Consider the following 12,145-nt stretch of genomic DNA (forward strand, 5'->3'; position numbering starts at 1 on the left):
CCCAAGTGAACGGTGAAGTGGCCAATGTCACCCTGCCAGCAATTTCAGCAGCTTGTGTTGATCCTGAATACGCTAAATGTGGCATCATTTGTGCATCCCACTGGTGAGAGATTCCTTAAGTAATTTTTCATTCCTAATGAACTTGTATTTTATTCCCTGTTTGGGCTTAACTCCACATTTTTACCTTCCAATAATGCCAACTGCACACTTTGTCTGCTGGGTAGGAATTTGTTCTTTTATACACAGCAGATGCCCTCACTGTATGGCTTTCGGTGAACTAAATAATTCATGAATACGGCTCTTAGTTCTCTTGTCGGAGAATCAAGAAATGATGATGAGGGTGTTAAACACTTTTTTTTAGCTTTCAAGATAGCGGTCCCCAGTATCAACCTCCCAACGTACTCTTAACTTTCCTCAAACAATCAGTGGAATTATTCAGAACCCAAATAAAAACACAAACTTTCCTTTATTTTTTTTGCTTACTGCAACAAATACTTAAATGCTTTGGTGCAGCCTTGCTCTTTGATTTCTTTGAATTTCAAATTTGGTCATGTCAAAAATTATCACAAAGTTTTTTTTTTTTGTTTATCTACATAGTTTTTAACCAAAATTACATTATAACACACGAACACAGTCTTCTCTTTAAGGCACAACACATCATTATGCACATTCTGTTCGCCAAACTTATAAAAGAGACAATATTATATAACCCTCTCCCTCCCCTGCCCCTCCCAAAAGAAAGAAAAATTGCATCCACTTCCAAAATCAGCTGCTAATAAAGTCACAGTAAATTATTTTCATCAATAATTTACACAAATTACAGGTCTAGACAGGATTGTCATTATACAGTCTGAGTGCATTCCAATTCAGATTTTCTGGGTTAGGTAGGCTAAAGTCTGGTTCAAACCTCAGTGCTGAGAATATATCCCATTTTGAGGAATGTTGTTGAACACCACCTTGTCGGCTGGAAAACGCATGTTGGTGCTTTGCCAGTTCGAGTCCTTTGTTCACTCCTGTCAGGGCTCACTTGGTGTGTACCAGCAACCTCCACAGTTCTCATTCGTTTAAAAACGTTGCATATATAAGACCATAGAGCTTCCTTACGTAGCGCTAACTTTTTAACTCCATTCAGCAATCTGAATTCTTCAATTTGGAATTTTTAATTCCACATATTTCTTCCCTTCTTAAGACAATTCATATGTGTAAAGCCAGAGGCATTGAATCACACATAAAAATTCAGTGTACTTGAAATATATATATATAAAAAAAAAAAAAAAAAGGATCGCCAACTTTAGAACACAGTTACAAATACTCTAGTTCCAGTGCTTGATGGAGAGCCAAGAGGTCCGAATGACTGGATATCCTCCAGAAAGGCATGTTGTGCTGTGTTTGTTAGAGGGGGGAAAAGGTCAGGAAAGATGAACACTGTGACACAGGGCGGTATATGACACACGAGGCTAGTCAGGTTATCACCACGTATTTTACACCACCATGGTTCTGGATTGATTTTTGCTAGTAAAGTACTGACAAAAATCAGACCAAAATAGATCTGAGCTTAATAGTACAACGGAAGGTAGAGTACTTTACTTACATAGTCCTTCTTAATACTTTCTTTGGAAAACGACAGTTATTTACTAAGGGTTACTTGCCTATTGTTAGCATGCAAACCCATACAAAGGAGCATTAATAGCAAATCCATTTCTGCTCCACTTATTACATTTTGCAAAAGACCGAATGATCATTTCAAGGGCTGCAAGACTTTCATTAAAAGAGGCTTCACACACAACACTCTGCAACAGAGCTGAACTACATTTTTGTCCATCTAGGGGGAAAAAAACAAATCATGCATTTCTGGTTCCAAAAAGAAAATTTGTGTTGCAGAAAGCATCAGTGTCCTTGAGAGATGCAGATATATGCACTATTCTCCTTTCAGCAATTAATCAGAATAGAAAAAACCCCATACTTTCATATTCTGTTCAGATCTATTTGCTGTATTGATCTCTGAATTCTGCATCTATTCATGCAATATAGCCAACGTTAAGAAAAAAGCATGCCAAACTGGAAAGTATACAATCCAACCACCTTTGTTTAGCACAAACTATAAAAGACCCATCACCAGTACTGTACCTATATTAAGGAACCATTTGGAATGAGCATTTTGGTTATTTTCATTTTGTTCCCATTCCAGCTACAACACTAAAAGGACAGTTTATTTTGCGACTCCTAGCACAATGATATTTACATCACTCGTCCTACGCAGACATTGTGAGGCAAAATTTTTCAGTTTCTGCACACTTCCAGGGTTATACCGGGAAGTGTGGTGCAAATTACTAATTTGAACTGTTTCTGAACATAGAAAATTTATCTGGTGAAATTCAGACTTGAATTATTATCATGAGTAAATTGAATATTTCTAAACAAACAGTTCTTTTTCAGAGACACAGATTTGGTGCACAATCTCTATGTTGTGTTCTTTTTCCTTTTGCAGGTATGTCTTTATTGAAGCAAATGATACGTTCATCATATTTGCTCCAGTAAACTACAGATGTTCATCTATGTTAGTGAAAAATTTGCATAGTCCTTTAGATGTTTTTCCACATTCTCTGTAACACTTCTCTTGAAACCTCTCTGATTTCACCATTTAAAGAAAAACACCACTCAACCTTCATGGCATAGCCCTTTCTATCTCTTCTGCTTATCTTTCATTTGCTTGAAGCTAGTCAGACATTTTTATTGCAATCAGTTTTCATTTATTTTTAAAATAATTTTGAATTTTTTTTTTCTTTCCAAACTGAAGTGAATCAAATGCTAGAATCCAAATGGTTCATTTTACTCTAAGTATTGATCTCATCATGCTCTTGTTGCCTTGCATCTATGGACTGAAATTATTTGTCATTCTGCCATTGCGCAACACTGACAGAAATGCAAACAGAAAGGCTTGCATTAGTAGCTATGTATCACACCAACATTTCAGGAGACAGGTTACCTTTTTTGCTGCCTGTTCTTCTTCTACACCATCCCCAATTACAACATATACTACTTTTCTGCCAAACCTTTGCATTATTCGTTCAAAGCAACTTTCTTTTCCTGGAAGATAAATGAGATAAGAGTTCAGAGTGAAGTTACCTGATTAGCTGCATGTTCCTCATCTCGGCCATCTCCAATCACAACATAAGTTATGTTAGTGCCAAATCTGGACACTATACGCTCAAAACAGCTCTCTTTGCCTGAAAAACAATGCACTGTTTATTCAAGCTATCAAATGAGTTATGGTGAAGCCCTACAAAGGATTATTCCAGTGGTAAGACATGGTTACTACTACTTTTTAAAAATTCCCAGCCTTGGGATTTAGAGACAAAACGGGTAAGAAACAATTGATTCCCTTCATGACACTAAGCTGTTGCAGGTAAAACTAAATCTCTTAAGAGTTGCAGGAAAGCCACTAAGATAAAGGAATTAGCAGCACTGCAAAAATGAATAGGTCCTTCAATGAATAATTGAATTAAAATATTTCCCTATTACTGTAGTAATATTTTTTCATGGAAAGCAGAAATATTAATTCTAGAGCATCTGCAACAATGAATGCAAGGAAAAAAGGGCTCAAAAAGCAATGGACAAGCAAAATAAAATTCCTTCCTGGGAGGACTTCCACGAATCATTTGGCTTTTTTTGAGAAATGTGGACGCAAGCAGGCTAGGCCAGTAACAACAATAAACAGGATTGAAAGGGACCAAGCAAAAGTCATCTACCTTTCTTCTCATTGTACTGCAGGTTCAGTTTTACCAACAAATGATTGTGCTATCGATCCCAAAACTGTCCGAATATGATGATTTCACTGTTTACACAGGCAATCTCCATATTTAATGAATTCTTTCCGTGTGCCCTATTGCAAAGAATCATCACCTGTTGGGAGGTATCCCATCAATATAAAGATTATTTCTTCCCTCTCTGCAATAGCTTTTTACCTTGTTTGTCGTTAGGTCTACCCCCGCCCCAGGTTTTTCAGTCTCTTCTCACAAGCTCATGATTTCTAGATCTCCGATTCTTATGCCCTTCTTTTGCCTTTTTTCAACTGGCCCACAAAAAAGGGCTTATGATTAAGAAAAGCAGCGTGTGTATTCATTGTTGAGTGAGGACCAGATTTCAGTGTGTGCAAGCAACAGCTGCAGTTACAGTCCTGTGCTCAGAGATCACTGAGATGGAAAGTAGAGAGAGATCTTGTACCCCAGAGTTTGCTCTGCTCCCGACAGGAGTGTAACAGCGGCCAGGCTGTTCCCAGAAGGAATTCCTGGTGTGGAATTACTTTGACAGAGACTCCGGAGACTGCGCTCCACTTCACCACCCCCTTCTGTGCTGTCGGCTCTATTTCTTAATGCTCCTTCCTTTGGTCCGAGTGCAATTTCAGTGACTGAATCCAACACGTACGGGCTGTATGGCAGATGACGTTCGTTCCAGAGGCTGCTCAATACCATGTGGCATTTGGGATACTTCGTTCCTTGACTTAAGTTTTTAAAGTATTTGAGGCATTCTCTCTAGAGGACAGCTACAGCTAATTTAAGGGTGATTGAGATAATAGTTTTTCCTGACATTGTTAGAATATGCCCTGTATTTTCACTTGTGAAAATAATATAGGAAACATATTGTAATGCTTCTGTCACTTAAGTGTCACAATCCATGTTATATAAGGTGTCATAGGTATAGAAATTAAGCATTCCTGAATTAATAAATGGTAAATCATGAAATCTGCCAAAATTATCAGTCATTGTAGGCTGCGTCCCATTTCACATGAATGATAACTTTTCTTGGCTTACAAGAAAATTTTGGATGCAATTTCCCAAAACCATGAATTTCCAAACTGTAATACACAAGAGGTACAGAGTTATCAACAGAATAGGGAAGTGCCCTTGTGGCATCCATCAACACAGCTTCTGTTGGTAACAGTTGTCATTACCATCACTGAGCTACTATGCTTCCAGAAAAAGCTTGTGAAGCGGTGGCCTGGCTTACATAGAGCCGAAGGTCAGAACACACACTATTTTAACAGAAGTTCTGCTTAGATTTGAATTCACAAAGCACTTTTCTTCATTCTTTTCCACACATTTTTTGTTTTTCTGCACCATACTTGGGAGTTTCTGAGGCTTTTAATCAGTATGATCAGTATGGGGACCTTTATTCCTTCAGGCATCATTGAAAATAACGGGAACTTGGAATTTATTGACATAAACACATCTGAACATATGCAATGCCTAAGTCTTATAACTAACACTGTAAGTATCAGGGAAGTGGCTTGGAATCCATCCATTACTGGGGAAAAAAAACTGGTAATGCAGTGTAGTCAGAATGGACAAAAGAATAATTTTCTTACCTATTTTGGTTGCACTGTAAATATTTTCAATAGGAAAAGCTCCTCCTAAGCTGTATAGTAGAACTTTTGCAAGTGCTGGGATAAGCTGGGTTGTTGTTACCAACACGTTTACACAGTTACTCCTAAAAGGAGAGAAAGAGTTTAAGTTTAAATAGCTTAAAACCATTACCCAAATGCTGATGAAGTGAACCAGCTGTGGAGAGCATATTCAGGATTCCTCAACATTTACTTTCACTCACGCAGCAGCGCTGCTCAGCACCATCACTTCCAGAAAAAGGCACATAAAACTTTTGGCAAAACCCTTTAAAAAAATATGCAGGCCTGATTTGTAGGAAATGTTCCACGCTGGTTTATAAAAAACAGGTCCTTGAAGATTGGCCCGCTAAAATGCAGACATTTAAGATCACCAACTACGTCTGAAAATAGGCATTTGAATGCTTTGAAAGCATCATTTCATGTTGGCATTAATTGGCAGTAGCTACCAGCCAAATAAAAGAGTTAGAAGAACGCAAAACCATCATTTTTTACTCCTTTCTTGAGAGGAACTAAACAGCCAATACACATTTCTGCCCAATGACATCACTTTCTTCATGTTTCAAGAGTAAGAATATTTCTGAGAAGAGGGGGAGATAAGAATAATCGTGTTAATAAGCTGGCATCGAATGGTGAGGAGGAAAACTCGACTGGAGAAGTTGTGCGAGCAGTTACACAACAGAAAAATCAGAGCCAGGCTACTTTAGGCACCGACAGGCTGGAACATGAGCGTGACCACGGTGTGAACACGGAGCTGACAGCAAACAGTTGTGAGTTTTTCCTCCTGGTTCTTCAACAAATTCCAAGCAAGATCTTAGGCTACTATTTCTGCCTTAGTGTATCTCAATTTCCTGTCAGTATGGTACAGGTAATGTTCTGAAGATTTATAGCTATACAGTTCTTTGAAGACAAGACTATAGACTATTATTTAACAGTCCTGAGTAACTGATAACAGTTTTCCAGGCTCATACACCAATGCTCAACTGGCCTTCATTTCCAAGTATCTTTTTGAAGAGTATCAATTTGGAAAGAAACGCAGGGATAAACACAATGGCTTACACACATTTTTTACTTTTTTTCTCTTGAGATGCTTCAGACACTGTCAAATAAACAACAGTTAAGAGAGAAACACATTGCAGAAGTTGTTGCATTTGAAATAAGCTTTTCACATCTTTCCAAGTTTGTTCTTTCTGCCTGATGCTGTCTTTTCCCAGACATGTTCAGAAGGCAAGATGGCTTAACATTGTTCTTTTTTATGATTTAAAACCAGAATTTTTGAGGATTTCTGATGAAATTTTAATAACAAATTTAATAATCAGAATTCTACAATGCCCTTTCAACGTACACAAGGAAATTAATCACATTTTAGAAGTCACTCCATACTATCTTTAGTAAATGCTGGAATTTCTGAAAATGAAATCACTTTCCATGGAATTTTTCCTATGTCCTATTCAAGTTTCGTATTAGACCTGTTCTGTTCTTTAAAGGCACTAATTTATTGTAACCTGAAATGTAAAAAAAATAGCCCTTACAGGTCCAAAACAATAAACTTTTTTACAGTAGACTCAAATACATACCTTGTGCTGATAATTGATAATGATTTAAGTGCGTTTGTTAGCCAGGAGTCTGTCAGAGCTTCAATCTCTGCTCTTAATTGCAACCATGCATCTCTTTTAGCCGGACCCAGGAGTCCTTCGATGTAAAAAAGTAAGAAAATAACAAATTAAATGCTGTATTAGCTTGAATGTATAGATTTTATAGTCATTGTTTCTTTTTTAAATGCCACTAGAACTTGAAAAAGCATCAAAGAGAAAATCCATTGTCTTCAAGGCTCAGCAAATTGCTCTCTGTTTTTATTTGCACTCCACTATATCAAGAAATGTCAGAGAGTATCGCAGATATTAATCATTAGTTGTCTGTGTTTTTTTCATCTATTCAGGCTACTTTACTACGTTTCAAAGCATACCTCTCAGAAATACATATTTTTAAAAACAGCTCCTCACATATATCTCACACTCTCATTATCAGAGGCAGTGACAAGGAGATCCATGCCATCCGGATCATAGGCAGAGTCACTCACACAAGAAGAGGCCTTAGAACAAACTTGCCCTGCAGTATCTGCAGATGTTTAAAACTGCCCTGCTTATGATTCTGTATATAGGTGAACCTCAGGTTACACATATGGAAATACATTTGTTTGGCAATGGCTTGCTCTTCATGTCCTGATGTAGTTAGCAATGATCGCTCCTTTTATAGCATCTACAGCCCCTGAACGGCTGCACATCTTATGTTCTCATATCTAAATTATTCCTTAAAAGCACCTTAGAATCCCCTTTTGGTTGTGAATGATCAGATTTTAAAAAATACCCAGCCTATTGGATGTTGAGACAGGAGTTCTTTGGAACCAAGGTATTTTAAATTTAGATTTCGTCCTGGAAGAGCAGGGAAGCAGGTTTCATGACCTTTAGTATCCCTCTTCTCTTTCACACCCCACGTTCCCAAGAAGTGGTGATGCCTGCCTTCAAAAATCTGAAATGAAGCAATCTAAAAATTCCTACTTTGATCTAGCCTTCTGTTGCCTTTTAACAGCTGTTTTGAAATAAATAGATACACATGTGATAAAAAGATTATTTAAAAAGCTAAGAAGAGGATGGACGCCCACTAAGGATGCAACATATTTCAGAAGCAGGATTGGTGGGAAAGAATAAAAACGTTAATACAACGCACCACATATCTGCACTCTGCCTTTGCAACGATTGTTCCTCTTAGTGTCTTTCCCTGTGCTGTGCTCTTGGACTTAACCTCTTGCTAATGTTAAAAGTTTTATGAAATGCAACAGCTTTAGAACCTTAGATGCATTCGGAGATATAAGAAAACCCAGTAAACTTTTGGATAATAGTGTTTCGTGCATTTTTAATACATAAAAACTCCATTCATGACACCAATGAAGGGCAAGGTAGGGCAAGTGAAAGCCCATCATTTACTACTACCCTTTACTCCTACTGCTTCATCCTGCAGCAAGTAAAGACTCCAAACTTCTAAGAGAAAATACATATTTCAAGTTTACATAGTTTAGAAAATTATTAAGGTAATGACTAATTCACTATCCATCTTAGTAGTACTGTTACTCATTTTTGAGAAACTGCAGGAAGTGAACTGTCTGGCTTTGCCACAGGTGAGCTTTACTTTAAGTTTCGTGTTCCTCTGAAACAAATTTCAGATGAATTGAAAAAGCCCATGCTATAGAATGGCAGAGTGTTCACTTGGCCTCCTTCCTGGTTGGGTTGGCCTCATCTCATCCTCAACTGTGGCTGTAGCAATGCTTGAAGACTTGGAAGTACTCCCTGTTCTCGCAGGCTCTTCTTGAGGGATTCAGCTGACATACTCCCCTCCTCAGAAGAGGGCTGTCTGCCTCTGCAAGTCACGCAGGGCTCTCCAGAACAGATTCTTTCGGTTCTGCTGCTTGATTTCCTACAAGCCTGATGGCATGGACATGAGTGAGTCCATGAATGAAAACAGCAATAAGAAAGCCCAAATGAGACTTGGATTTCTAGCTGACACAATTAACTGTGTAGGCTGCAGAGCCCACAGAAGGGGCTAGTGGTATGGCAGTGCTAGGTTTTCTTGCACCCACTGGTGAAAACAGACTAGCTGGTACCCAGCAGAGATTTTAGCAAACATTGTGTTGTTACCAACTACGTCATGAAAACGTAGGATGGAATAGGCCAGCCACAACCAATTTATGCTGTGGAAACTATACGACCTCTTTCCTAGAATAAAAGCATATTTGAGGCAGAGTAAGTGGCTCAATAAGGTAGGTATAACTCAGCTGGGTCTGAACGAGAAAAAGGGGCTCTGTGGAAGCTAAATGGGAGCCTCATCTGCTTCCACACCTGTGGTTCTCCTGCACAACAGCACAACGTTGGCTCTGCCAATGCACGCCGTAGCTTTCAATAGCCCAAGGCCCAGTCACATCACTTTCCATTCAGTCTGCAGCTTCCAAGGTGGGAGTTCATCGCCATGTATTTTAACCTGATCAGCATTCTAAATTGGTTTTGACAATTAAACTCACCTCCTATGTTGTTCTTGTAAGTATTATACAACTCTTTTACTCTTCTATAACGGAAAGCCAGCTTCCTCATCCAGTCAACCCCTCCTCTTACACCTGTTGGCAGACAAAGGTTTGCACTACTTGCAGCTGCATGGAAGCCATCAGTTGCAAAACTGTAGGTACTGCAAACACCCAAAATACAGTAAAAATAAATACAATGTATTCCTGTAAATGCTCAATTTATTTAATCTTTGAAGAAAAAAAAAAGAAACAAATGCTCTATCTTACCTTAGGTCTTGTCCATTATCATCAGAAGAAACATCATCTATGTGAACTTGATCACACTCCTGTTGAAAAAAAAAAAAACATCAAGTGATAAATTATTTTATAAAAGAGTACGCTGTCCATATGCTTAGTACAGATGTTGGAGAAATGATTGGTGCAGGCCACTAAGTGCACCAGAAGATGGCAGCGTACGTACACCTACAGCTTCCTATTACCACCAATGTCTTTAAAATAATACAACCTTCAACTCCTTCTACACTGTATAAATTATTAGTTAAAATAGGCCTTTAGAAAAGCACATGTAATTTTAGTGTGATTTTAGATTAAAATTATTTTAATTGAAAACCCCCAACAATTTCTAGTCTCTCTAGCACACCAGTATTCCAAAATCACCTAAACCTTATTTCCCCACTTCCTAAAAGCTATAGACAAGGAACATCCAGAGGCACGTAATTTCTGTTAAGTCTCTAGGAGTTTGGATGCTTATCAGATTCTTTGCTTGATTTATCCAAATGACTTTGGCTGGAAAATCACTGGCTGGATAATCAAGCAGTCCTGGAGAATTTCATTGTTTCCTGGTTTCAGAAGGGATGGAAGTAACTCCAGGGAACTGAGGTACACTGGAAAACTGAACTCCTCTCCAAGCTGGTTTTATAATTGGATAGCTATCAAATATCCTCTTCTGCACAGTGGCTACAGCAGAAAGATAGGAAAATGTGGGGGAAGCTCAAATAAATAACTCATGCCACCAAGCAACAGTAAATATGAACAGGCATCGTATTACTGTTTTCTGCAGTTGCTAGAATTAACTTCTTAACCCAAAAACACATCTGAAATTCAGTATCCAGAGATTTTACTTTCCTGTATGTATTTTTTTTAATATTTAAAATAGCTGTTGTTAATATAATCCTGATACAATTCATGACAAAGTTCAAGGACTACTTAAAAATTACTCCCCAGCTAATGTTTTCAGATACTTTAATCTCAACACTAAGATAATATGAGGCTGAACTTTCAAAATGCACAGTTCTGTGCCTCAAATAAGGAGCTGGCTGAGTCACCCACTTCAAATAAAGTTGCTGACAAGCAGCACTTAATTCTGACTCTCCGTGACATGCAGGAGTACACAGTTCTCACTTTCCAATCTCAGTCTTGCACCAGTGCTAAGGTGCCCAGATAAAGAATAAATCTGAACAGGGGGGTGATTTCCAAATGTGTATGCCTCAAGTTCCTAGAGTGTGAATTTGGGGAATTACCATTTCTTCTTTCTGCTTTGTTTGCTTTGCACTGAATGAAAACTTAACAGACTTTTACCCACATGAAGTCAATGGTTAAAAAAAAAAAAGAAGCAATTTTTGTATAAAATAAATACATATGATTTCATTTTCAAATACATAATTTCATTGCATCACACAAGCAATCATAATTTTAAATTCTGTGTCAAGACTAAAAGAATAAGTGGCCAAACTCCGCTTATCTGGCTTAATCCATTAAGACAGGCATGAAAGAACTTCATGCAAGGAACAGAAATGAAGCATTCTTCTTCCCAGTGGAGAAACAAAATTTTTTGGTTCTGTCTGAGGAGGTTATCTTGAGCTGTAGAATATTTTAAAGAAGCTGCTTTTGGCTGCAAATATCAGATGAAAAGAGAAAGAAAAGGGGAAGTGGCAGCTGAAATAAAAGATTCATTTCTTTATCCTTATTTATTATTTACACTCCAGAAAAAAAATGCAACTATACTCCACCCAGTGTAGGACAGGAACTCAAAAATAAGACAAAAAAGCCCCACTGGGACAAATTCTAACTCTGTATTTTGCATTATCTGACTTCATAATCACCTTTATAGATTTCCCTGGAACTGGTCCAAGCGTAAGATAATTTAAAAATTTTAAAAATCAGTCCTGTGGATTTGAAGGTGTACTAATTAAATGGAGGGCACACAGAAGCCCGGATGGATAAGGAGGAGTGTCTGCTGCTGTTTGGGTTTTGTTAAGCCTTTCAGCTGCAGCCTTGAAAATTCCAGATAACTGTTATGATGATAATTTCATTATTAAGTTAAATATAAGTGGATGGCAAAGCCTCGGCTGTTTACTTTTATGCTTTTATCTCACAGTTTGTTCATTGACTTCAGGGACAGGAGATGAGGGGAACATGCCATTTTCTGATTACTTGCTCCTTGTGCCTGCAAGAAGGTTGTTAAGTTTCCAGCCACATAAGAGGATCAAACCCAACAGCATTTTCCAGCCTCCTCCTTTTCCTTCTTCCTCTTCCCCTCTCAGATCTGCAGCTCATCTGACACGGGCAATACACATTTGCTGACCAACAACCAACTCATGTGCCCACCACTCCTTGCTTTGTTTTATTCTGCTTTCTCGTTTATTTGTCTAATTCAACTAAAATTTTACATTTTA

At 38.0% G+C, this 12,145-nt stretch overlaps 1 protein-coding gene across 10 annotated transcripts in view; it reads right to left on the reverse strand.

Moving 5' to 3' along the window:
- Positions 1–447: 447 nt before the first annotated feature.
- EYA4 (EYA transcriptional coactivator and phosphatase 4) overlaps positions 448–12,145 on the reverse strand; it is a 154,719-nt gene continuing 143,021 nt past the window's right edge. For 9 of the 10 annotated variants that reach the window (XM_054195171.1, XM_054195179.1, XM_054195172.1 and 6 more), the window contains 6 exons: positions 9,738–9,796; positions 9,471–9,631; positions 6,976–7,090; positions 5,366–5,487; positions 2,987–3,087; positions 448–1,383 (listed from right to left, as the gene is read on the reverse strand). In XM_054195171.1, the coding sequence (XP_054051146.1) occupies positions 1,303–1,383; positions 2,987–3,087; positions 5,366–5,487; positions 6,976–7,090; positions 9,471–9,631; positions 9,738–9,796 (639 nt within the window). In that variant the 3' untranslated portion in view covers positions 448–1,302. Of the gene's footprint in view, positions 1,384–2,986; positions 3,088–3,126; positions 3,228–5,365; positions 5,488–6,975; positions 7,091–9,470; positions 9,632–9,737; positions 9,797–12,145 lie in introns of all 10 variants that reach the window. The other variant, XM_054195180.1, reaches the window with a different exon arrangement.

This window comes from Rissa tridactyla, chromosome 3, assembly GCF_028500815.1.
Source record: "Rissa tridactyla isolate bRisTri1 chromosome 3, bRisTri1.patW.cur.20221130, whole genome shotgun sequence".
NCBI classification, from domain to species: domain Eukaryota; kingdom Metazoa; phylum Chordata; class Aves; order Charadriiformes; family Laridae; genus Rissa; species Rissa tridactyla.